General features: G+C 37.4%; 1 protein-coding gene across 1 annotated transcript in view; it reads left to right on the top strand.

Moving 5' to 3' along the window:
- Nucleotides 1-24,083, top strand: part of LOC111919167 (zinc finger BED domain-containing protein RICESLEEPER 2-like) — a 61,205-nt gene extending 37,122 nt beyond the window's left edge. The window contains exon 4 of the mRNA XM_023914779.2: nucleotides 23,928-24,083. Within this exon, the coding sequence (XP_023770547.2) occupies nucleotides 23,928-24,083 (156 nt within the window). The remainder of the gene's footprint in view (nucleotides 1-23,927) is intronic.
- Nucleotides 24,084-27,915: the final 3,832 nt, after the last annotated feature.

Below are 27,915 nucleotides of genomic sequence, written 5' to 3' on the forward strand. Positions count from 1 at the left end.
TCAATGTATAGCAGGATATCAACCCAATGGATCGGCCTTGGTGCCTTCGACGGGAAAGTACACTGAGGAAAACTCACCACACAGTCTGAACAATAGCTTATGAGGTTCCGACTCCGAATCTCAGCTCTAACCATCACCTATTCACCCAAATGACCAATTCTCAAACACCACTCAAATTACCCAAAATACACAAAAATCAAAAAAATAGGTTAAGTTGTTCGAAAACCAGTTTTGATGTTTTTACAAATTTGTATACATCAAAGAATAACTTAACAAAAATTATGAAGAATTATTGACTCATTTTGCTATTTATGCTATATTCAATACATTAAATGTACATAAATCCAAAACTCATACTCCATTATATGAAAATCAATTTTGGTAATTTTCCCAGATTATGTACACGGTATATGAATTTTTCAAAAAGTTTGGTAATTTTTATTTAATGTTTAATAATTATTCACAAATTAATGCTTATTTAAGTTAATAAAACAAAGAAAATATCTACACTATTTGAAAACCAAATTTTATATTTTTCCTAGCTTTTATATATTTAATAACACTAGTTCAAAAAGTTTGAGATATTTTAGAAACTGTTTTCTATTTATCTATATTTTGTAAGAATCAACCCATAAAAATCATAAAATCGAGTTAAACTGTTTGAAAATCATTTAGAGTATTTTTCCCAGTTTATATACATTTTATAACAATTTTAGAAAAACATTGGAAATTTTTATTAACTGTTTATTATTTTTCACGATTTGATGATATTTCAAGGAATTAAATCGTGGAAAAACGGTTAAACACATTTAAAAATCAAGAAAATTTAAAAGAGGGTTCTAAATTATCGTTTGAACTTAAATGTAAAGTTTGGAAAATTTTAGAACCGATTTGATTTAGTTTTGGATTTTTAGCTTGTAAAGCCTTTCCAAAAGTGTTAAATGCATTACGAACAATAACATAAAATGGGATTTGTCACTTGCAAATGTTAATAAGTCAATTGGTATATGGAAATCTAAATTTTTAGAAACGTATTTGCAACTTAAACAAAACCTAACTTTGACACAATACTGGGAAAATTGTATTGTACAAGTTAAGTATACTAGTATTAGATTTTGATTAGAGATTCAGTAGTGTATACTGTTATTGTAGGAATCGATAGTGGTACAAGTGGAACTTAGATCAAGGCATCATTTTCATCATCTCAATGCATTGTGAGTATTCACGACTCCCCTATTTTCAGTTTTTGTGTTTTGGGGTGGAAAAGCATGTCTGAAAAACTATTTATTGTTCGTTGTATTTAAATTGATTTGTATCAAACTTGATTGATATCTTTTGCTATGTATGTCTATGCAACTTGAAACATAAGGCCTTATCGTCTTAAGTCCCATCCCTTACACTTAACTCAAACCATTAATTCTTTGAGCCATTGGTCATTATAGATAGCACTATTAGGAATTGACAGCTCCTCACTCCCGTTATTGCTTGAGTGCATGATACCATATTCATCTATGGAACGATAAACATAGATCTTGATAGGGCATCAGTCATAGGCTTGGTTATGAACACACTGTTTGCTCATATATATACAAACTTGTTTCTTAATTATAGAAATGAAACTTGTTATTTATTATAGCAATAAACTTTGTTTGTCATTATAACGATGAACTTTTGTTACTAGAAACTTATTTACTTGTCTTAGCAACAAACTTGTTTGCTCCCTGTAGCAACGAACTTGTTTTCTCCTTGTAGCAACGAACTTGATTACTCATTATAGCAATGCAACTTTTTTAATCATTTTAGTAACGAACTTTATTTCCCATGAGAACATGAACGTTGCATCTCATTTCGGCAACATACTTTATCTCTCATGATGATAACGAACTTTGTTTATGCAAACTCATTTACTTATTTTTGCAATATATTTTTATTTATGGAAACTTTTATCAAAGCATTGATTCGATTCATGAAACCAATATTATTTTTATTTTGTGCACTCACCAACTATTTGGGTATTTGACCGCTCATTTTACATGCTTTTCAAGAACTTGTCTATAAGATGGCACATAGGGACACATTACTTTTAGGAGCATTTGCATGTGTTGTATTTCAATTACACTGTAATTTCTTTTAAAAGTTGTTCATACCCATTTGTAAATTTGTAATGCTTTTTAATACTATGGTTGGTGTTGTGTTTATCTTTTGCTATGAAACCCTTTGTACTTCCATGCCCCGTATTTCCACTTTAGCGAGGTGTGACAATTACGTACCTCATTCCTTTCACGAAGCTGAGCTCTTTTCAACACTCCAGCTTGAGCATCACCAAGAACTTTTTCTTTTGGATGACTTAGTGTCCATCTGTCCGTTGGTGGATATGTAGGATCAAAATTCAAAGGTGCATCTTTGAACATTTCATCTGTTTTAGAACCTTCACTAGCATTTGACACATTATCATTCATATCAGGAAATACATCAGTTGGTATATTAGAAGTATTTGATAATGATCCATTTTTCTCCCCCTCAACAATTGGATCAATGTTATGATGCTCACCCTAGACATCTACATTCATCTGACTATGCTCCCCCTCGAAAATATGTTCACTTTCAACATCATTAGTCAAACTCAAGTGCTCCCCCTCCACTTAATCATTGTTTACTCCTTTCTGACTTTCATTATTTATTAGAGATGAGGTTGATGAGCTTAAATCAACATCCTCTTGAGTGATCGTCGAATCATCCGAACGATTCGATACTTCAGGAATTTGGTTGTCATAAACATGTCTTTTTGAATCAATTGCCCTATCAGGAACACCAAAAATTAAATCATAATCAAAATCCAAAAGAATTCGATATTTGATATTTATCATTCGTTTCATTAATGATTGGATTTTGTTCGAGTCTTTTGACATAATGATCATCAAAAGTAAGATTAAAAGTTTCATCAATCTTCCTGGTTCGCTTGTTCAACACCCGATATACAACTAAATTATGTGAATATCCCAAGAATATCCCTTCATCAGCCTTTGACTGAAATTTCGAAAGGTTATCTTTAAGATTCATGATAAAGCACCTGCAACCAAAAACATGGAAAAATTTGACATTTGGTTTCCTATTGTTAACGATTTCATATGGGCTTATGTTAACATGAAGATGAATAAAAGATCTATTACAAAAAGCCATAGAAACTGCTTCAACCCAGAGATACTATGGAAGATTTGCATATATAAGCATCTTTCTTGCTGCTTCACAAAGATACTGGTTCCTCCTTTCGACAACACCATTTTGTTGAGGTGTATATGGAGATGAAAAATTATGCGAGATTCCTTGATCAGTTAGGAATGAATCAAGAACATGGTTCTTAAATTCAGATCCATTATCACTTTTGATCTTTTGAACCTTCTTCCTCAAACTAATTTTTATGTGCTTTATGAGATCGATCATTAATTGAGTTGTTTTAGACTTCAGTCGAAGAAAGTAAACCCAAGTAAACCGTGAAAAATCATCAACAATGTCACACCCCAAAACCGAGAACGGCGGAATACGTTCTGGGGTGGAGGACGTCATGTACAGTATCATAACAATTGCAAAGTAGTAAAAACAAGTGACAACAACCATTGCATTTATATAGTAAATTTAATTACAAACGTGTTCTGTAAAGTTTAGTAGACACCAAAAGTATAACAAAATAAAAGATGGGTCTTGTATGTGCTCCATCTTCTCCAAAAACTGCACCAATACATGTCTATCTTGGACCTGAGGATACAAGTTATTTTGAAAACGAGTATCAGCATAAAGCTGGTGAGTTCATAAGAATTTAGTGTCGTTGTTTTTGTGTAAAAGAGTTTTACGAACATGTAATATAGAAACTGAAACTCATGTTTTGTGAGTAGTAGAAAATCCCTAGAAAATCCTATATTTTCCAGAAAAGTACATTTGTAAGTTAAAATCCTTTGAGTGTGTAAAAGTATTCTCATTGAAACTTGCAGTTATAAAAGTACAATAATAAATCTCCTTGAGTAACATAGCAGTAGAAATGTGAAGCCTGCTAACAGTATTAGTGGTGCAACTTCAGTTAGTAATAGATATTTATTTACTTCGGGATATTAGCTTAGACTTTAAGTCTTAGTGTATTAATTTGGATATAGGTGTAACCCTTCATGTTACCAACTGTATAATAATAGAGAGCCCGATGATCTTCCCAGTCATACGTACTGTATTGATGTAGTGCCACCCCTGGGCCTGGTCGGATCGAACTGTAGTTAATAGTCGGGATGTAATAGCATTCGTCCTGTATAGATCTATACATGTAGTGCTGCTTTCCTTCCGGGAAGCCCTGGTCACATGGTGTAAGCGCGGTAGAGTGCCTTATAGAGGGATAGTGTGTTATACTCTGGATTAGTGTATTCTCTTGTGTTATAGTATAGTATACTTTTAGCATAGTTCATAGAGTGTTCTCTTATACGTGTATTAACTTGTAATAATAGCAGTTATAGTGAGTATAATAGTAGTAGAGGTAACGAGCAGTAGTCTTATCTATACCTATTATAGTTAACTAGAGTGTATGATTTCATGCCTTTGAATAACAATGGTATTGTATAATATAAAGACTTTCATATGTAACACAAATATATATGATATATAACTAAGAAATCAACGACAGTCAGACGGACAACAGATACCCTAAGACCACATCAAACAAGAACAGGAAATAAGGCGTGCTATCGGTCCTAAGTCCTTCAAGTCTTACTTATATAAATATATTAGTGTAGATATATTTTAAAAGAAAAGTAGTTTAAACACAGTTTTGAAAATAGTTTATCAACAATTAAATCTTAAAAATGCATTTGATAATTAATTAAAACAGTTTTATTGGTAAGTAGCTAAAAGTGTAGAAAAATCCCTTTTTTTGATAATAAATTGTGAATCACATATGATTTGATAATAAAACTTGTAGCATTATACTTGTATCCCCCCCCCCCCTAAAACATGTAAAAACATTTAAAAAGGTTTATTAAGGGGTATGAACTCACCTGAAATGAGTAGATCAGGTGGATGTGTCGGATGAGCGTTTGGTGTCAAGTAAAGACTTGTACACCCTTTATGACCCTAGTAACATATGAAGACATATGTTTACAAGTAATTAGTGATTTAAATTCAAATTATACACATATAGACATCCTAATGTGATTAAAAGCCTTATGGTTGAGTGTTAGAAGACTAATGGGTTGCAAGGAAAGAGTATAAGACCTCACCATGGAGTTTACTCTTTCAAAACTCACCTTGAGTGAGTTTACGGTTGGGGAACCATTTCCTCCATGAGTTTACGGCCATAAACTCATGGAAGAAGTGGGTTTGAGTGCTAAAAGGGTTCATACACAACTAGGTGTAGTTCTAGGGCTTAATCTGAGGCTTAAGTGGGGTTTAGTGTTAAAGGAGGGTACTCCCTTGGAGTTTACGGTCCAAGGACAACTCCTTGGGAGTTTATGGCCATTAACCCCATGGTTTACGGTAGTAAACTCTTGGACACCTTCCATTCTTTGATTTCGAGGTCCTTGGCTCATTCCTAAAAAGTTCTAGTGAGGGTATAAGGCTTCTTAGGGGTTTAAAGGGTCATTTGGCATGGTTTAGGGGAGTTTACGATCTAAGCATATGCTTGGGCCGTAAACTCTAGTTTACCCTTCAAATGTTGATGTATAGGTGTTCCAAGTCCGAAATAGCAAGTCCCTAAGTCATATCAAAGCCTACAATGGGGTTTGGAAGTGTTTTGGGCTTGTTTTGAGTGCTTTGAGGGTGTTTACGGTCTAAGCATAATCTTGGACCGTAAAACCTCTTTCAAGCCCTCAAACTTGTTGATTCAAGGTTCAAACACTTCTAGGTTAAGTCCAAAACTAGTTTCTAAGCATAAAGGGGAGAATTTGGGCACTTTTGACATCATTTTAAGGGTTTACGGGCTAAGGATGTTCTTAGGACGTAAACTCCTTAATTTCAGCCTTCTTGCATGATTTTTGAGTTAAAACAATAATCAATGATGTCTAGAACAAGTTAGGGTAAGGGAACTTACGTTTTGGAGGCGGAAACTTGCGGTTTTGAGGTGAAATCGGACTTGAGGAGAGAGAGTAGAGAGAGAAAGTGGGTCTAGTGTGGTAAAAGGGTTCTAAGGAGTGCCCACCCACGCTTATATAGGGCTTGGGTGTTGTACCCGGTATACGACTACCCGATACTTATGTTTAACGAGGTTTAAACTTTTTACCCGGTTAAATGGTCGTAATAAAAGTAAACTTTTTCCAACTAAATGGAAATGTAATTTACGTTTTTTTGTTATTTATTTTATTACGACGATAATAACATAAAACACAAATAAATAAAACATTTATTTATTTGTCGACCCCAATTTAACGAAACTTTTATAAAATAGAATATTCTATTAACGGAAACGGGTTATAACGACGGAATATATTTTGAGGTTGTCACATCATCCCCCCGTTAAGGAAATTTCGTCCCGAAATCTATAGTTCAAACAACTAAGTTATTACAGTACTACTAAGCAAAGAGATGGGGATATTTGAGTTTCATTTGATCCTCGCGCTCCCAAGTGAACTCCGGTCCTCGTTTGGCGTTCCATCGAACCTTCATAATTGGGATGCGGCTTTGTTTCGTTCGTTTGACCTCCCGGCCCATAATCTCCGCAGGCTCTTCCACGAAGTTGAGGCTCCCGTTGACTTCGATCTCGTCGAGTGGGATAACGAGAGTCTCGTCGGACAGGCATTTCTTCAAGTTTGAGACATGGAAGGTAGGATGTATGTTACTTAGCTCGTGGGGTAGGTTGAGTTTGTAAGCTACGAGGCCGATTCTAGCGAGAATCTCGAAAGGCCCTATGTACCTTAGGTTCAGCTTTCCAAAGCGTATCGTGCCCTTCCATGGTGAGACTTCCAAAAGGACACGGTCTCCCACCTGGAATTCCAAAGATTTTCTTCGTTTGTCTGCGTAGCTTTTCTGTCGATCCCTAGCAGCTTTTAATCGTTCGCGAATCTGTACAATCTTCTCGGTCGTTTCTTGAATGATTTCCGGACCCGTGAGAGTGCTGTCAAGAACTCAACCTTTAGCTAACTGGGTGTCACCCACCTCAGCCCAGCACAGAGGGGATCTGCACTTCTGACCGTAGAGGGCTTCAAATGGAGCTGCCTTGATGCTCGTATGATAACTATTGTTGTAGGAAAACTCCACAAGGGGTAAGTGTGTATCCCACACTTGACCAAAGTCAATCACACAGGCTCGCAGCATATCCTCTAAGGTTTGGATCATCCTCTCACTTTTCCCGTCAGTCTTTGGGTGGTAGGCTGTACTCATATCCAGCCTCGTCCCCAATGCTTTTTGCAGTGATTGCCAAAATCTCGAAGTGAACCTACTATCTCTGTCAACGAGATACAGGGACACCATGCAGCCGTACTATTTCCTTAATGTATGTTCTTGGGAGTTTCTCCATCTTGTCTGTTTCTTTGATGGGCAGGAAGTGTCCGGACTTGGTCAGTCTGTCGACGATGACCCATATGGTATCATGCCCATCCGTTGTCTTGGGTAGCATAGTTATGAAATCCATCGTGATCCGCTCCCACTTCCACTCCAGTATCTCCGGGTGTTGGAGGAGACCTGATGTCTTCTGGTATTCGACCTTGACCTTTGTGCAAGTAAGGCACTTACTCACAAAGGTAGCAATCTCTGCTTTCATGCTAGGCCACCAGTATAGCTTTTTGAGATCCAGTTACATCTTATCTGAAACTGGGTGAACGGAGTATCGAGTGTTGTGTGCTTCCTTCATGACCAAGTCTCTGAAACCACCGTGGCGCGGAGTCCAAATTCGGTCCATGAGGTAATAGGCTCCGTCACCCTTGACCTCCAAGTTCTTATCCATTCCACGCAGGGATTCTCCCGTCACATTCTCAGTATTTAAGGCTTCGAGCTGAGCCTCTTTAATCTGTGCGGATAGATGCAAATGGATAGTCATTTTTAATGACTTGACTCTTTGACCACAATACTCTTTTCTACATAGGGCGTCTGCTACCACATTGGCTTTCCCCGGGTGATAACGAATCTCGTAGTCGTAATCATTGAGTAGTTCAACCCACCATCGTTGTCTCATGTTGAGCTCCTTCTAGTTCAGTATGTGTTGGAGGCTTTTATGATCAATGTATATTATGCTCTTCGTTCCATCCAGGTAATGTCTCAAGATCTTTAGAGAAAATACAACCGCCCCTAACTCGAGGTCATGAGTGGTGTAGTTAACCTCATGTGTCTTTAGCTGCCTTGAGGCATAGGCGATGACCTTACCTCGTTGCATCAAGAAACAACCGAGCCCTTGGTTCGATGCATCGCATTATACCACAAAATCTTCTGTCCCTTCGGGAGAGGATAATACCGGTGCGGTGCATAGAGCTCGCTTCAGGGTCTGGAATGCCTTCTCCTGTTTCTCTTCCAAGTCAAATGTAATGCCTTTATGTGTCAATGTGGTAAGAGGTTTCGCAATCCGAGAGAAGTTCTGAATGAATCTGCGGTAGTAGCCAGTGAGGCCTAGAAATTGACGAATTTTTGTAGGCGTCTTCGGTGCGGACTAGTTCTCGATAGCCTTAATCTTGGATGGGTCCACGTGGATTCCTTCCTTACTAACCACGTGTCCTAAGAATTCAACCCTTCGGATCCAAAATTCGCACTTAGAGAACTTCGCGTATAACTTCTCTGATCGTAGGGTTTCTAGGACTCTTTGTAGATGATTCATGTGTTCTTCCTCACTCTGAGAGTAGACGAGTATATCATCAATAAAGACGATGACGAACTAATCTAAGTATGGATGACACACCCTATTCATCAAGTCCATGAACACTGCGGGTGCGTTAGTCAGTCCAAAGGGCATCACTACGAACTCATAGTGCCCGTAACGAGTTCAGAAGCCTGTCTTCGGAACATCCTCCTCAAGCACTCGTAACTGGTGATACCTGGACCTAAGCTCAATCTTGGAGAAGTAACTTGCCCCTTGTAGTTGGTCGAATAGGTCGTCTATATGGGGAAGAGGGTAGCGATTTTTGACCGTGAGTTTGTTAAGCTCCCTATAATCGATGCACATACAGAACGATCCGTCTTTCTTCTTCACGAACAAGACCGGAGCTCCCCAGGGTGAGAAGCTCAGTCTTATAAAGCTCTTGCTAAGCAGCTCGTTAAGTTGGCCGGATAGTTCTTGCATCTCTGCAGGCACTAAACGATAGGGCGACTTAGCTACGGGGGTAGCTACTGGGACTAGGTCGATTTTGAACTCAACCTGACGTTTGGGAGGTAAACCTGGAAGGTCCTCTGGAAAGACTTCAGGGAAATCGCATACAACAGGGATGTCTTTCGGATCTCTCGCTTTTTGGCTTGCGTCGACGACGTGTGTAAGAAAGGCGCGGTATTCCTTACGTAAGTGTTTCTGGGCTTGAATACTTGAGATGATACGAAGGCTCGTACCGGGTTTGTCTCCGTAGATCAACAGAGTTTCGTGATTCGGTAGATTTAAGCGAATGGCTTTGTCGAAGCACAGGATATCGGTGCGATGAAGACTCAACCAGTCCATGCTAACAATGACATCAAAACTCTTGATCGAGACTGGTATGAGATCGATTGGGAATGAATGATCATCTAATGTGAGGGTACAACCTATGTAAATTTCATTAGAGCTTTCGGTCTTTCCGTTAGCCATTTCTACGACGAATTTTTCTTTTAGTGGTTGTGGGGATGTCTTAAGTAAGTGTTTAAAGTTTTGGTTTATGAAGCTTCTTTCTGCACCACTATCGAATAAGACACAGGCATAAGAGTTGTTGAGAAGGAATGTACCTGTGACGCCACTGCTTCGTTGTGGCTAATAGCGAGTAGTCTTCCTGTTCCTCCCGCATTCCCAGCCTTCGGACAATTTTTCTTGAAATGGCCCGCTTCACCGCAGCCATAGCAGGCCTGACTCACTCACAAACTGGGGACTTGAGAGATAGGTTTGGGTTGGGCTCTGCTAAACCGGACGGTATGGCCCTTCCGGCCGCAATTGGTGCATTGCAATTCACGGCAGGGGCCGTTGTGATGGAAGGGGCACTTGGGGCACTTGGGCAGGTTCCCAACATAAGTTTTTGCTGGTACCAGGGTAGCAGGAGTGGTGGCAGCATGGACAGCCATGATTTGTTGGTCTTTGGAGGAGTTTTAAGTTTTCTTGCCCTTCTTCTGATCCCAATGCTTCCTCTTTTTGTCGGTTGATTTAGGTGGTGCAGTGGCAGTTGTGGTTGCTGTAGCTGGAGTGAAGGAGTTTCATGATCAATCAACCTGTGGGCCAACTCCTTGGCGCTATCAAAGGTTGCAGGATGGGAAGATAGAACATTTCCTTGATACGGGGGCACTAAACCCCAGATGTATCGCTCGATTTTCTTGCTCTCAGAACCTGGCCGTATAAGCCACTATGTCTGTTCCCTTCATCTTGAGGTTCCAAAGTTCCTCTTCAAGCTTCTGAACCTCACCTCTAGGGCAGTACTCATTTCTCAGTAGGTCCTTCAGTGTGTCCCAGCCCATGACATTGGCTGTTACTAGAGAGAGTGAACTGACGTGGCCATTCCACCATGTCAGGGCCCCTTCAGTGAAGGTGGCAGCAGCGAACTTGATTTTTCTTTCTTCGGGGCATGAGCACATTTCGAAAATAGCTTCGACTCTTTCGATCCATTGGGACAGAGCAAGGATTCCTCCGGTCTCATTGAAAAATGTGGGTTTACAGTTCATGAAATCTTTATAAGTACACCCTTGTGTACGAGAGGGGATTTCACCATGTTTGGAGTTGGTGCCCATTCCGGCTCCACTAGCATCGCCAGAATTTATTTGGGCCATGGCTGCCGTCACAGCTGCGGTCACAGCTGTTTGAAACATCACTTGAACTAACTGCGGAGGAGGAGGTGGAGTCTGAGTCGCTGGTCAGCCTCTGTTTGGGCACTTGCGAGGAGGCATCTTTCACTTAAAGTTAATAGGGATGATGACAATAGTAAGAGTCTATTGCAAATACGATAAGAGTGTTTCATGGACTAAATCAACATAGTCAGAAAATCAGAGAGAGAGAGAGTCATAGCAATAGAGTAGTTAACTGCCAATTTACTGGTATAAATGATGTAATACAAGTTCGGAAAAAGTGACCTAACAGTAGGTCTTACATCAAACCATAAGGAAAATGTTGACAGTCTAGAGGCCTAATTAGAGTACTTTCAAAGTTAGGAATGTTTACAAACAAGTGCTCTACTGAGCATAGAAAAGAGAAGGCTAGTCCTTAAACAAAAGAGTGAGATGTTTCGACATCTTCTACTGGCGACGGGTCCCCATTGGGAGAACCCTCAGATCAGCAAGTTGGCGAATAACTTCCTGAAGATGTCGTTCATGAGCCCTCTAACGTGCTCGGAGCTCCCTAACTTCGGCTCGGGATGCAGCTAGCTGTTGCTGCAGAGCCTTGTTGGTCCTCCTCGTCCTATCCATAGCTTCTTCAAGTTGGCGGATGTGAAAAATGTTGAGATTTGAGTTTGCATCCACCTCTACAACTCGGCCAATGGTTGTTTGACCTTGCTCGATGTTCCTGGCAATCCTTCGGACCATGATGGGAAGAACTTGGTCCGCTGATCCTCCCTCGCTTATGTTGTAGAAGCTTCGGTCTCTATTGTAAAGTAAAGGCTGACCTTGCTCCTCGCTCCATCGGTTGAAGGTTGTTGCCCACATGGGAGTGGGACCATGAAATGTCGGACGGGGGTTGGGGAGCTTCAGGGGGTAGGTTGTTAACTTCTGGCTCGGAGCTGGAGCTATCCGAAAAGCCTTCTGCATGGTGATCATCCAAAGGGATCGGGTGATCATCTTCTGGCTCCTCATCGAGCCATCCTCCATTGCCTTGGTTTGGATAATACGGATCAATGGGATGGTGGAAGCCAACCATGCTTGTAACGCCCGTAGATCCGGGCTAGTCAATATAGAGATAATAGGGGTCGAAAATGACTTTTTGGCAAAAGATTATTTAAAGTAAATAAACTTAACCAAGCTGTAGTATATGTTACAAGGTTTTTGTACATATAAAGAGCGCCAAAATCCGAGTTATAACGAAGAAGTTATGACCCGTCGAAGTTTCGCGACAGAACCGATACGGCACCGAGAAGTGTAAATAGTGAATTTACGATAGAGCGACTTTTATCCTTAACGATCTAAACAAAAGTCATAGAAAATGTTAAACCAAGAGTGTCCATAAAAAGAACGCCCAAATCTGACTTCGTATGAGGAAGTTATGATTTTTTTCTAAAATTTAGCATAGCCGTGCACAGCCCGAAAATTTGAATTTTAGATCGGTCAATTTTCAGCCAAAATAATCTAAACGAGAAATGAAGATATCGTTAATAGGAGTTAAACGATAAAAAGAAAGTAAAAAACGGAGCTCGTATGCGAATGTTATGGACGAAGCTTAGTCTCTACTTTTCAAGCGTGACAAATTCGATACAGTTTTGTAAATCCGAGATAGATTGAGAATTAGCCAACGAGGTCTAAATGAAAGTTGTAGTACTCGTAAATACCAACGCATGGATATAAATAACTTTGGAAACGGAGCTCGTATGCGAAATATATGGACGAAGCTTAGTCGCTACTCTTCGAGCACGATAAATTCGATACAGTTTTATAAATCCGAGATAGAATGAGAATTAGCCAACGGGGTCTAAATGAAAGTTGTATTACTCGTAAATACGAACGCGTGGATATAAATAAAGTCAGAAATGGAGCTCGTATGCGAAAGATATGGATGAAGCTTAGTCGCTACTCTTCGAGTGCGATAAATACGATACAGTTTTTGTAAATCTGAGATAGAAGGAGAATTAGCCGATGAAGTCTAAATGAAAGTTGTAGTCCTCGTAAATACCAACGCGTGGATATAAAGAACGTAGAAAACAGAGCTCGTACGCGGAAGATACAGACGAAACTTAGCGGCTACTTTACTATAAAATCCCTATAAATAAAGGGTGAACCCTTCATTATTTCTTCACACCATAAGCATTTCTCTCTCTCTCTCTCTCTCTAACTTCTCTCTAACCTCCCTAAACCCCTCCCAAGTCTAGGGAACCTCCCTAGCACGAGAAGAAATCCCCGGAGCGCCTGACGGCTCCGAGAAGAAAAGCTTTCGGCTCGGAAACGCTGCTCCAGCGAAGCCCGGTTTTTAATAAAAACCCGCTGTAAGTGAGCTACGCCTATACTATATGTAATATAGCTTTTATTTAATTATATTAACATTGTTAGGACCTTAAAATAATTATTTGGTCTATTATTATGAGTTATATTGAGTGTTATTTAACGCTTATATAATAATAATAATAGCTAGACTATTAATTAGTCTCGGCGAATAATAGACTAAACTCGACTTGTAATAATACTAGGTTTCGTCGAAGGAAATTATTTTTTTAAGAAGCGAAGCGTTGTCTGAGTTCGGAATCACCACCTTTTCAAGTGAGTGCATGGTCCCTTTCATCTTACACATAGATATGAAGTATTCTACATAAATTATGTGTTATGTGTGCGTATTATCTGAGTACTTGCTGTCTATGCTAGTTGAACGATTTTATACACGTTTTAAAGGATTTAAACTATATATGTATTTTATATCTACAAAAATGTTGGGGGTAAAACATGGGTAGATGTAATAGATGGAATACAAGTTGGTCGATAAGTTGAGAGATGTTATAGACCACAAGGTGAGGGTGAGAGGTGAACGATGTGAGAACCCTTTTCCCAAACGATGGCCCCGTCATTCAGCAGAGTATGGATGACAACCATGGACTATTCTAGACAGTCCAGTGGAACACTAGTAGGCTCGCAACCTGTAAGTGTTTTGAACGATGTGTTCACTCGGTGTACTCTAAACCCTAGCGATCATGCAGACTTGATGCCTAAACCCTGGTGATCATGCAGACTTGGTGCCAAAACCCTGGCAACTATGCAGACATAGTGCCTGTTGTATAAATTCGGGCGACTATGCAGACTTAGTGCCTAAACCCCGACGACGATGGACTTCGTGCCAATTCCTTAGGATGATCCTTAGGAATGTATGAACGAGGAATGGTTGATTCTTAGGGTAAATCCTTAAGAGTAAAGAAGATAATGGGGATGGGTAATTGGGTTGATTGTTTGATTGTTTGAACATAATAAATACAATACTGTGGGTTGAAAACCCTATGTACTCACCAGGTTTCCCAACCTGACCCACTCAGTTTATTTATGTCACAGGTGTTGTCATGAAGTCACATTACACTAAGAGATTAAAGAGATGTAGATCACTAGTAAGTTCTGTTTATGCTTATGTATCTGTATTGACGATGACACCCCAAACGTTTTAAAATAAATAAAATACATTTCTTCGAAAATGTTTTGATAACGTATTTATCATGTTTTTCTAGGAACAAATTCCGTAACAATTTTATGAAAAGAAGTACTCTTTTTTTTTATAACGCATAAACTAAATCGGTCTTTTCTGGCCGTGAAAACAAGGATGTCACAGTTGGTATCAGAGCATTAGTTTAAGCGAACTAGGAATTTGTAGGAAATTTCTAGACTTAAACTTAGAATGCTAAACGATGATTGTGAGATGAGTGTCTGCTATAATTTAGACACGAGCACTAGTTTATTTTAGGAAAGATGCCTAAAATGTTTTATGTGCTAGATGACTTATGTTATAGCTATAAAAATGCGTTATATGCTCTTATTTGTTCGGATCTATGGTCTGTTGTCGACCGGATCTGGAAACCTTATGTGTTCAGGATTCTAAGCGTATGATAAAGATATTAGAACTAGCATGTAACGTTTCAGAGTAATAAAAAGATTTATACGTCTATCGTAAATAAGATCTTTCCTATCTTAAATTCTCGTCTCGGTACACCGAACTTCTGCTTGGGTGTACAAAACAAGAGGAAGATGACAACCTGAGCCTAAGAATGTGATGGGTCATACATTGGTCATTGCGCCTACACCCGAACCTATCACACTGGCAGAAGTTCAGGAAGTGATGCGAACCATGATAGACTGAGTAAATAGAGGAAATGAAAAGGCTTACGATACTAAATGGTACCTATCGGAAGATATCGTAAGAGTGATATCATTCCTTTAGAATGCGTCTATTAAATAATACGTCTAGTACTGGAGAAGTACATGTTCGATTAGCAGAAAGAAAGATTTTTGGTATAATCAATGAAGTTATCCCATCGTTTGACGTTTCCATCACCAACCGAGTGAAGCAGAATTGATGATTAAAGATACGCATGGAAGAAATCCTAGTAGAGTCTAGGAAAAACTATATGATTGTTTGGACACATTTGTATGTGTTAAAATTGTTTATGTGATAATGACTTGCAAAACTGCGAGACAATACTTGGGACAAGTATGAGTAGGTGTGAAAGGTAGTAGATGCATATACTACCGGAAGCACAAGACTCACACTTGGATCAGGGAAACTCACAAGGTTACCATGAAGCCAATAGTTGATTCCGTTTTATTCAAGCATGTCCTTACCATCGTTTCGGTATTGACTAAGAAGATGATTGTTATTCCGACCCTAGTGGTCATATCAAATTGAGTCCGACTACGCTGAGTATGTTATGTGGTTTAGAGAATCAAGTTCGATGTAACATCTGACTTAAGACAGAATATTGAAATAAAAAAATGATCTATAGAGGTATCACGAAAAGTTGCTCGTAGCTAGAAATGCTACCTTTTAAGATGTGGTTATAACATGAAGGAAGGTAAAGTTTGTTCTGGAAATTTGACTCTAAAAGACCCGAGTCTAAACGTTGCAACATAAGATGTTAGGTCATTACAATACGACACATCGGTCCATGGTAGTAATCCTAAGATTGTTAAGAGGAAGAAGCAGTCTCCAGTAAGGATCGAGATTGTGACTTGAACGTCATAATTGGGAGTCCAACGTGAGATAGGGAGCGGGTCCAAGATCGGGCACCGCCTGTAGTCAGGAAATCTTAGAGTTAGATACTCGTTTGAAGAAACATCAAAGTTACGGTTATTACATAGGATGAAGAGATAACATATGGAGTCATCATGTGAGCCCTATTTCTTTGATGATTCCGGGACGTAATCATCCTAAGGGGGAGATAACTGTAACGCCCGTAGATCCAGGCTAGTCAATTTAGAGATAATAGGGGTCGAAAACAACTTTTCAGCAAAAGATTATTTAAGGTAAATAATCTTAACCAGGTTGTATTATATTGTACAAGGTTTCCGTACATATAAAGAGCACCGAAATTCGAGTTATAACGAAGAAGTTATGACCCGTTGAAGTTTCGCGACAGAACCAGCACGGCACCGGGAAGTGTAAATATTGAATTTATGATAGAGCGACTTTTACCCTTAACGATCTAACCAAAAGTCATAGAAAATGTTAAACCAAGTGTGTCCATAAAAAGAACGCCCAAATCTGACTTCGTATGAGGAAGTTATGATTTTTCTAAGATTTAGCATAGCAGTGCACAACCCGAAAATTCGAATTTTAGATCGATCAATTCTCAGCCAAAATAATCTAAACAAGAAATGAAGATATCATTAATAGGAGTTAAACGATAAAAAGACAGTAAAAATGGAGCTCGTATGCGAATGTTGTGGACAAAGCTTAGTCTCTACTTTTCAAGCGCGGCAAATTCGATACAGTTTTGTAAATCCGAGATAGATTGAGAATTAGCCAACGAGATCTAAATGAAAGTTGTAGTACTCGTAAATAACAATGCATGGATATAAATAAAGTTGGAAACGGAGCTCGTATGCGAAAGATATGGACGAAGCTTATTCGCTACTCTTCGAGCGCGATAAATTCGATACAGTTTTATAAATCCGAGATAAAATGAGAATTAGCCAACGGGATCTAAATGAAAGTTGTAGTACTCGTAAATACCAACGCGTGGATATAAATAAATTCAGAAACAGAGCTCGTATGCGAAATATATGGAGGAAGCTTAGTCGCTACTCTTCGAGCGCGATAAATACGATGCAGTTTTTGTAAATCTGAGATAGAAGGAGAATTAACCGACGAGGTCTAAATGAAAGTTGTAGTCCTCGTAAATAACAATGCGTGGATATAAAGAACGTAGAAAACGGATCTCGTACGTGGAAGATACGGACGAAACTTAGCGGCTACTTTACTATAAAATCCCTATAAATAAAGGGTGAACCCTTCATTATTTATTCACACCATAAACATTTCTTTCTCTCTCTCTCTCTCTCTCTCTAACTTCTCTATAACCTCCCTAAACCCCTCCCAAGTCTAGGGAACCTCCCTAGCACGAAAAGAAATCCCCGGAGCGCCCGACGGCTCCGAGAAGAAAAGCTTTCGGCACAGAAACATTGCTCCAGCGAAGCCCAGTTTTTAATAAAAACCCGCTGTAAGTGAGCTACGCCTATACTATAATTAATATAGCTTTTATTTAATTATAGTAACATTGTTAGGACCTTAAAATAATTATTTGGGTTATTATTATGAGTTATATTGAGTGTTATTTAACTCTTATATAATAGTAATAATAGCTAGACTATTAATTAGTCTCGGCGAATAATAGACTAAACTCGACTTGTAATAATACTAGGTTTCGTCGAAGGAAATTATTTTTTTAAGAAGCGAAGCGTTGTCTGAGTTCGAAATCACCACCTTTTCAAGTGAGTGCATGGTCCCTTTCATCTTACACATAGATATGAAGTATTCTATATAAATTATGTGTTATGTGTGCGTATTATCTGAGTACTTGCTGTCTATGCTAGTTGAACGATTTTATACACGTTTTAAAGGATTTAAACTATATATGTATTTTATATCTACAAAAATGTTGGGGTAAAACATGGGTAGATGTAATAGATGGAATATAAGTTGGATGGTAAGTTGAGAGAAGTTATAGACCACAAGGTGAGGGTGAGAGGTGAACGATGTGAGAAGCCTTTTCCCAAACGATGGCCCCGTCATTCAGCAGAATATGGATGACAACCACGAACTATTCTAGACAGTCCAGTGGAACACTAGCAGGCTCGTAACATGTAAGTGTTGTGAACGATGTGTTCACTCGGTGTACTCTAAACCCTGGCGATCATGCATACATGATGCCTAAACCCTAGTGATCATGCAAACTTGGTGCCAAAACCCTGGCGACTATGCATACTTAGTGCATGTTGTATAAATTCTGGTGACTATGCAGACTTAGTGCCTAAACCTCGGCGACGATGGACTTCGTGCCGATTCCTTAGGATGATCCTTAGGAATGTATGAACGAGGAATGGTTGATTCTTAAGGTAAATCCTTAAGAGTAAAGAAGGTAATGGGGATGGGTAATTGGGTTGATTGTTTGATTGTTTGAACATAATAAATACATTATTGTGGGTTGAAAACCCTATGTACTCACCAGATTTCCCAACCTGACCCACTCATTTTATTTATGTCACAACTATTGTCATGAAGTCACATTACACTGAGAGATTAAAGAGATGTAGATCACTAGTAAGTTCTGTTTATGCTTACGTATCTGTATTGACGATGACACCCGTTTCGTCGAAAATGATTTGATAACGTATTTATCATGTTTTTCTGGGAACAAATTCCGCAACATTTTTATGAAAAGAAGTATTATGATTTTTATAACGCATAAACAAAATCGGTCTTTTTTGGCCGTGAAAACGGGGATGTCACAATGCTATCTATGCGAGAATAGGGAAAGAAAGGTTAATAGACGTACTTATCTAGGATACTTATCAGATGGATCGTTATTGGTCGACCCAATACTTGCGTAGTGCATACCAATTGCATGTAACTGAAGCAAGATAGTCCTTCGAATAAGCAACCCTAACTTCAGATCCCCAATCAAACAAGAACATGAAATGAAGCAAAGGCCACATATTCTGAGTCTATAGTGCCCTAGTCACATGTAACCGTGGTGTATCCACTTAGCAACTATTGTCCTACCAGTAACGACCCTTTTAGTTATCACATATGTAGTTAGTAGAATGCAGACTACTCCTATAGTATTCTTGTTCTAACATTCTTGTGGTAGTGTTGGTAAGTTTTTAGACTTGTTGCAACACCACAATCACTCTTAGGCACATGCTAGTCACTCTTGGAAAAATGTAGTTGATCAGGCTACATCCATCCAGATGTGACTATATGTCTCTAAGCTTAATTGTGTTGTTCAACAATCTTAATACTTTTGTTGTGTTCTAGTATGATACTGACCCTTTTGTAGTAGTGAGTGTATATATATGTATATATATATATATATATATATATATATATATATATATATACTTAATTAAATATTTTAGTATTTAAAAGTATATATTCTTGGTCAGAGTGTTTTAGTCCCAAAGTGTTTATAGTTCGTATATCTTTTATAGGTTGATATACTTGATTCACTATAAACAATGCTCAGATACCAACTTTTCACACCCCAAAACCGAGAAAAGCGGAATACGTTCTGGGGTGGAGGACATCATGTACAGTATCATAACAATTGCATAGTAGTAAAAACAAGTGACAACAACCATTGCATTTATATAGTAAATTTAATTACAAACGTGTTCTGTAAAGTTTAATAGACACCAAAAGTATAACAAAATAAAAGATGGGTCTTGTATGTGCTCCATCTTCTCCAAAAACTACACCAGTACCTGTCTATCTTGGACCTGAGGATACAAGTTATTTTGAAAACGAGTATCAACATAAAGCTGGTGAGTTCATAAGAATTTAGTTTCGTTGTTTTTGAGTAAAAGAGTTTTACGAACATGTAATATAGGAACTGAAACTCATGTTTTGTGAGTAGTAGAAAATCCCTAGCAAATCCTATATTTTCCAGAAAAGTACATTTGTAAGTTAAAATCCTTTGAGTGTGTAAAAGTATTATCATTGAAACTTTCTGTTATAAAAGTATAGTAATAAATCTCATTGAGTAACATAGCTGCAAAAATGTGAAGCCTGCTAACAGTAGTAGTGGTGCAACTTCAGTTAGTAATAGATATTTAATTACTTCGGGATATTAGCTTACACTTTAAATCTTAGTGTATTAATTTGGATATAGGTGTAACCCTTCATGTAACCTACTGTATAATAATAGAGAGCCCGATGACCTTCCTGGTCATACGTAGTGTAGTGATGTAGTGCCACACCTGGGCCTGGTCGGCTCAGACTGTAGTTAACAGTCGAGATGTAATAGCGTTCGTCATGTATAGATGTATACATGTAGTGTTGCTTTCCTTCCGGGAAGCCCTGGTCACATGTGTAAGCACGGTAGAGTGCCCTATAGAGGGATAGTGTGTTATACTCTGGATTAGTGTATTCTTTTGTGCTATAGTATAGTATACTTTTAGTATAGTTCATAGAGTGTTGTCTTATACATTTATTAACTTGTAATAATAGCAGTTATAGTGAGTATAATAGTAGTAGAGGTAACGACAAGAACATTTCTAACACAAATATATATGATATATAACTAAGAAATCAACGACAGTCAGATGGACAACAGATACCCTAAGACCACATCAAACAAGAACATGAACTAAGGCGTGCTATCGGTCCTAAGTCCTTCAAGTCTTACTTATATATATATATATATATATATATATATATATATATATATATATATATATATATATATATATATTAGTGTAGATATATTTTAAAAGAAAAGTAGTTTAAACAAAGTTTTGAAAATAGTTTATCAACAATTAAATCTTAAAAATGCATTTGATAATTAATTAAAACAGTTATATTGGTAAGTAGCTAAAAGTGTAGAAAAATCCCTTTTTTTTATATTAAATTGTGAATCACATATGATTTGATAATAAAAATTGTAGCATTTAACTTGTATCCCCCCCCTTAAAACATGTAAAAACATTTAAAAGTTCATTAAGGGGTATGAACTCACCTGAAATGAGTAGATCGGGTGGATGTGTCGGATGAGCGTTTGGTGTCAAGTAAAGACTTGTACACCCTTTATGACCCTAGTAACATATGAAGACATATGTTTACAAGTAATTAGTGATTTAAATTCAAATTATACACATATAGACATCCTAATGTGATTAAAAGCCTTATGGTTGAGTGTTAGAAGACTAATGGGTTGCAAGGAAAGAGTATAAGACCTCACCATGGAGTTTACTCTTTCAAAACTCACCTTGAGTGAGTTTATGGTTGGGGAACCATTTCCTCCATGATTTTACAGCCGTAAACTCATGGAAGAAGTGGGTTTGAGTGCTAAAAGGGTTTATACACAACTAGGGTAGTTCTAGGGCTTAATCTGAGGCTTAAGTGGGGTTTAGGGTTAAAGGAGGGTACTCCCTTGGAGTTTACGGTCCAAGGACCACTACTTGGGAGTTTACGGCCGTAAACCCCATGGTTTACGGTAGTAAACTCTTCGACACCTTCCGTTCTTTGATTTCGAGCTCCTTGGCTCATTCCTAGCAAGTTCTAGTGAGGCTATAAGGCTTTTTAGGGGTTTAAAGGGTCATTTGGCATGGTTTAGGGGAGCTTACAGTCTAAGCAGATGCTTGGGCCATAAACTCTAGTTTACCCTTCAAATGTTGATGTTTAGGTGTTCCAAGTCCGAAATAGCAAGTCCCTAAGTCATATCAAAGCCTACAATGGGGTTTGGAAGTGTTTTGGGGTTGTTTTGAGTGCTTTGAGGGTGTTTACGGTCTAAGCATATGCTTGGACCGTAAACCTTCTTTCAAGCCCTCAAACTTGTTGATTCAAGGTTCAAACACTTCTAGGTTAAGTCCAAAACTAGTTTCTAAGCTTAAAGGGGAGAATTTGGGCACTTTTGACATCATTTTAGGGGTTTACGGCCTAAGGATGTTCTTAGGCCGTAAACTCCTTAATTTCAGCCTTCTTGCATGATTTTTGAGTTAAAACAATAATCAATGATGTCTAGAACAAGTAAGGGTAAGGGAACTTATGTTTTGGAGGTGGAAACTTGCGGTTTTGAGGTGAAATCGGACTTGAGGAGAGAGAGTAGAGAGAGAAAGTGGGTCTAGTGTGGTAAAAGGGTTCTAAGGAGTGTCCAGCCACTATTATATAGGGCTTGGGTGTTGTACCCAGTATACGACTACCCGATACTTATGTTTAACGACGTTTAAACTTTTTATCCGGTTAAATGGTCGTAATAAAAATAAACTTTTTCCAACTAAATGGAAATGTAATTTACGTTTTTTTTTATTTTATTACGACGATAATAACATAAAATACAAATAAATAAAGCATTTATTTATTTGTCGACCCCAATTTAACGGAACTTTTATAAAATAGAGTATTCTATTAACGGAAACGGGTTATAACGACGGAATATATTTTGGGGTTGTCATAAACAATGACCAATATCTATATCTTCTTGTTGAGAGCTTCAATAGTCGAAGGTCCACAGAGGTCAATGTAAAGAAGTTCCAAAGGTTCAATGATCTTCAAATCAATAACTGTTGGATGACCTTGTCTATATTACTTTCTTTATTCACAAGTTGCACATAAAGAATTTTATCAAATTTTAAGACAGGTAAACCACGAACAAGATCATTTACAACCAATTTATTCAAATTCTTGAAATTCAAGTGAGAAAGTCTTCGATGCCATAGTCAGCTCATATTAGATGATGCTTTCGAAAGTAAACATATCGAGGGGACACCAACAATTGGTTTGATGTCAAGGGTAAACATATCACCTTTCCTCTTTGATTTGAGTAGAACCTCTTTGGTTTCTTTGTTCGAAATTACACTTACTTCTTTACTAAAGACAACCTGATTACCATCTCCCACAACAAGTTGCGTAACACTTATCAAGTTGTGTTGAAGACCTTCGACCTATGCTACTCGATTCACTGTAAACTTCCCATTTGTGACATTCCCATAACCTCTGACTTGATATTTTTTATTATTTCTAAATTTTACCACACCAACATTTTCCAAGCTTCGATAATCTCGCAAGTTTTCCTTCCTACTAATCATGTAACGAGATCAACCACTATCGATATACCATTTTTCATCATACTGCTCATCACATAAAAGCTACAATCAATGGAAATTTTTAGGTCACCAAGACTTTATGGGTCCTTGTTGATTAGTTTGAAAAACATTATGAAATGAAGAACCAAGCACCCAATTACGAACTTTGGATTTCAAGCTATCGATTAAGTCCACTTCGTTAGTATGGGCATCAGAATAAAATCATTCGTTGGTTTAGGTTCAACACTGACTTTCCCTTTTTGCTTCTTAGTTCGATGCAAATCAACTTTTTCTTTGGGAACAACTTTCCATTTTCGAACTGGAGGATTCGACTATTTTGACGAAGAACTTCCATTTAATGACTCATTCTAGTAGCTTTCATAAGCATACCGAATCTCCACTTAAGAATTTTCCCAGATTGATAATGCTTTCCTTTTCTTTTGAATCAATGATTAATATTCTTCACAGCAGTTCTTCCTTTGGTAAATGAAGCCTTAACTGAATGCTTCGACGAGGAATTGGGAAAATTTGGTTGGATGGGTTTATAAGGTTCATTTTTCTTCCTATTTACTTCTATCTTTGTATTATTATGTTTTGAAAGAATTGGTTTTGCAAATGCTTGAAAACGTTTATTATAACCAATATTTTTTCGATTAAAAACATGTTGTTCATTTGAAAACCGTTATGGAATTTTGAAACTGTTGAAAATTCCTTTGTTGACGAAATTGAAAACCATTTCTTTGAAAATAATTTTATGAAAACCTTGCATTTTGTTGATTAGGAACATAATTCTTTGATGGTTGGTTTTTAACAAAATTTTCATTTCTTGGTTTTTCAACATTTGGTTTTGGATGTGGATGTGAGACATATGAATTTTTCTTTGAAAAATCTTTTTGTTTCAGAATAGGTTTTGGAATGGATTTGTTTTCAACAAACGATTTATTTTTATAATTGGGTTGAATGTGTTCAGTCTTTTCGTTCAGGTGATTTTTTTGATAAAACATGTTGTTTCTTACGAGACTCAGTATTTTGCCAATAAACCTTCTTTTGTGCTTTAGACATGGAGATACCATATTCTTTTTAAATCTTTTGAATTTGTTCTTTGAAATTTTGAGCACTTTAATTTGGTTTAAGAGGAACTGTTTCATTAGATTATTTAACAAAAGTTGACTTTTTAGATTTAATCTCCCAATTTCGTTTTGGTTTTTGTCTTTGAAAAGTGGATGAGTGTTTATTAAGATTGTTTTCAACCGTGCTTTGGTTTGAGAAGAACCCTTCTTTTGAAACTTCTTTTTTTGTATGCATCAACAACTTTGTTGATCTCCGATTTAATGTGTCACAATTTCCTGAGGTAACAAACACTTGATTAGGAAAGACAACATCATCTGTACACTTGAAGTCAGGATAAACCACAGAGTTTCATTCAAGATAACGAGGACCTTCTTACTTCATTAAATTTTTGAATTTCTCTATATCCTCATACATTTGATCAACACCAACTCTTGGAATTTTTGATTCCTTCAAAACCTCTTCATCATCACTGCTATCTATTTGACTATCCTTAACAGTCACATGTTTAGGGTCATGAACTTTCGAAGTAGAGGGTAGGTCAGTGTCAACTTTAACCGAAGAATCATCACAAATTCCTCTACCCTTAGCCAAAGAAATGACATTAATGACATATAACTTTGAGCAATCAACAACTTCCTTTTCTTCAATTTCACTGATATTATCAGAACTATCTTCGATATCAACAAAAATGGTCAGTGAGTCAAAGGTCGAAGTCTCATTTCTTTTCAAAATTTTCATTTGCTTGTTTTTGGTCAAGGTCTTATTCACAATATAAAAAAGATCCTTTGCATCTGAACATTCATCAATATTAACATGCATATCTATCATTTGGGACCTTGTCAAACTTAGATATCTTTTTCTCGCAGTCATAGGATGTCACGTCATTTTTCTCCCTTTTGAAATTCAAAATGGGAAAAAGTTTCCCATGTTGTTCTTTTCTTATGTCCAAAGAATGATGCAAATCAGTTAGCATAAAGTCATTTTACTGAGTTACAATATATGTTTCGTTGTTTTAACAAAACTTGAACTTCTAATCTCAAATTGTCTCTATCACCATTAACATTCCTATGCTCCAATTCTAACTTGTCTATTCTAGACTTCTTGAACTCCAAATTTCTCTATGTTTCTAGCATTAATGATTTTGACCTTTCAGCATCACTACTAGCAGAGATTAGCAAATCATTAACATATGTAACAACTTCATTAAACTCATATAGAATTGAATGATATGAACAAGAAGGAATATTAAAGTATTCGAAAAGAGTACGTACCTTAAAAGTCATGGAAGACTTCTCAGCACTGGTAGTAACAGATCATTTTCCAGTCACTATCTCTTCTTCCTTACTTCCCTCTTCGAAATTAGCATAAAAAGCACCATTTTTGGGATTTTGTATCTCCTCATCCTCTGATCCAGACGACTAGATCTGATAAGTGTCATCCTCTTCACCACTCCCTATAGAAACCAAAGACATACCCTTCATATTTGCTCTAACTTCTTCAAGCCTCTCCACATAGTAGGCTTCGTATTTCACTCTATTCTTTTTCTCATCTCTCTTTCGTAACATACAGTCACTAGCCATGTGATTCGCCCCATTACATTAATGACAATCAAACCCAAAATCACCCTTTAGCTTCTTCTCTTTCTTTGTATCCTCAGACTGAACTTCCTTCTTCTCCACTTTTTCTCCTCTCTCACACCCTTCACAAACGTACGTCCTTTCAAATCAATTGTTTTAGACTTAGAAGTGAATGGCTTCTTGAAAAATTTCTTCACTTTATTGTTTGAGTAAAAAACCATACTTTCATCATTAGAATTAACAATCAGGCATTCATCTTCTAATCCTTCATTCTTTGTTGATTCCATTTTAGATTCTCTATTTGTCACCTTTGACATCATGAGCCTTTAACTCATTATACATATCGCTAAGAGAAAAGTTATCGAAGCATTATTGAGTTTTTATCATCAAACCAACATTGCGCCACTCCTTACGGAGTCCCATTATGAAAGTCAAGTTGTACTCCATTGTTGATCCGTTGACTCCATACCTGCTACCCTTGAAGATTAATTCATTCAGACGATCTCAATAAAGCTCAGTATTATCACCTTCTTTCTACTTGAATTCTCCTAAATCAAGCAGACATTGCTTAATAGAGCTTTTCTTCATCTTCTCACTCCCTTAATACTTATGTTTCAAAGTATCCTAAATTTCTTTTGATGTCTTGCAACCACACACATAGTTATAAACCACCAGTGGAAGAGCACCATGGAGTTCACGCAATCATATTTTCTCATTTTTTTTTCTGTTTCTCAGCTTATTGTACAACATCTGGATTGATAACAGCAGTTCCAACCTATCATAACACACTTGCAGAACGAACATCACCAGTAATACATTTCCAGAGATCTTCATCAATTCCGTTCAGATACTCTTTCATCCTATCTGCCCATTGATCATATTACTCAGGAATCAACATAAGGATTTTGGCTGAAGAACCAAGTAGATGAGAATAAGAAGTCATCGTGTTCATATTGAAATTCGCCATTGTTGTACAGAATCAAAAGTTAAAAAGCTTCAATAAAAGGAATCTAGGAGATGAATCTTTCAGAAATCAAACACTATAAATCGATTAAACAAACTATAAGCAGTTTCGAATTAATACAGAAGATTTGTAAGGATTTTTAGAATCAAAAGTGCGGAATATTTTGAATCTAAAATGAGATTCAAAAAATTTTGAAAACTCGAGAAAATCGGAAAACAACTATATGAATCCTGCTCTGATACCAAATGTAGTTGTTATAGATCGAGTGTAAGAAACGTAATCAGAGTTTAGACTGAATTATGAACACAAAGAGTAAATAAGATCTGGATGGCTTGATTATAGTTTCTAAAAGATACAGAGAAAGTTCAGAATAAAGTAGCGAAGGCACAAAAATTACTCTAACTTAAGTATGTATCACCTATTTATAGGGATTACAAAAACATACAAAAATATACACAAGGGCTTATTCAATAACGCTTCGATGCTAAGATGCGCCCTTATGTAAACATACAAGACTGACTTCGAAACTAATAAACGAAAAAGAACTCTTTGACACCTCACAACTATATTCAACCTTAACAACCTTTACCACAGATGGCCGAGTTGACCTCGTATGCGCTGTGTACTCAATTTACGTAGGGCATACGCCTAGTCTTCTCAAATCTTCATTAAGATCTTAATTTCATAAGCTCTTACGTCCAACTTTCAGATCCAATGCCAAATCATCCTCAAGAGTCATAAAGTTTCCAACTTTATGAATTTGCATGTCCCATAAGTGCTTAACTCAACATCTTAGTATATTAAGACCTTCTAAAGAATTCATGGAGCAAAACCAACCATTAAGACCCCATTTTTATGATTCAAGACCCTTCCTAAGGTGTGAAAGGATGACTTAATGGGTCAAGAACACGTCATGCGCAAGAATCACCATTTTGGGAACAAAAAGTGTCTTAAAAGAACAAAAATCTAGATCTACAAGATGGAGTGGTAAAGTTGCAACCTGGAGATTGCAATCAAGGATAAAATCCTAGATCCAAAGTGCTCTCAAGATCCAAGTTCTTCTCACCACCTTTTTATTTCTCCAAGAACACTTCTAAACACTCTAAAGGCTACAAAATGCTCTTTTTCTCTTAGGGTTTTCGTGGGTATCGATCTCACATAAAGAGGTTGAACAAGAATGAGAGGTGAGACAATAATGATGCTTAAATATGCGTCACACCCTAAAAATTAGGGTTCGCATGATCCTCACATACATCCGGCGTACTAAGGCGCACCCTA

This window comes from Lactuca sativa, chromosome 3, assembly GCF_002870075.4.
Source record: "Lactuca sativa cultivar Salinas chromosome 3, Lsat_Salinas_v11, whole genome shotgun sequence".
NCBI lineage: Eukaryota > Viridiplantae > Streptophyta > Magnoliopsida > Asterales > Asteraceae > Lactuca > Lactuca sativa.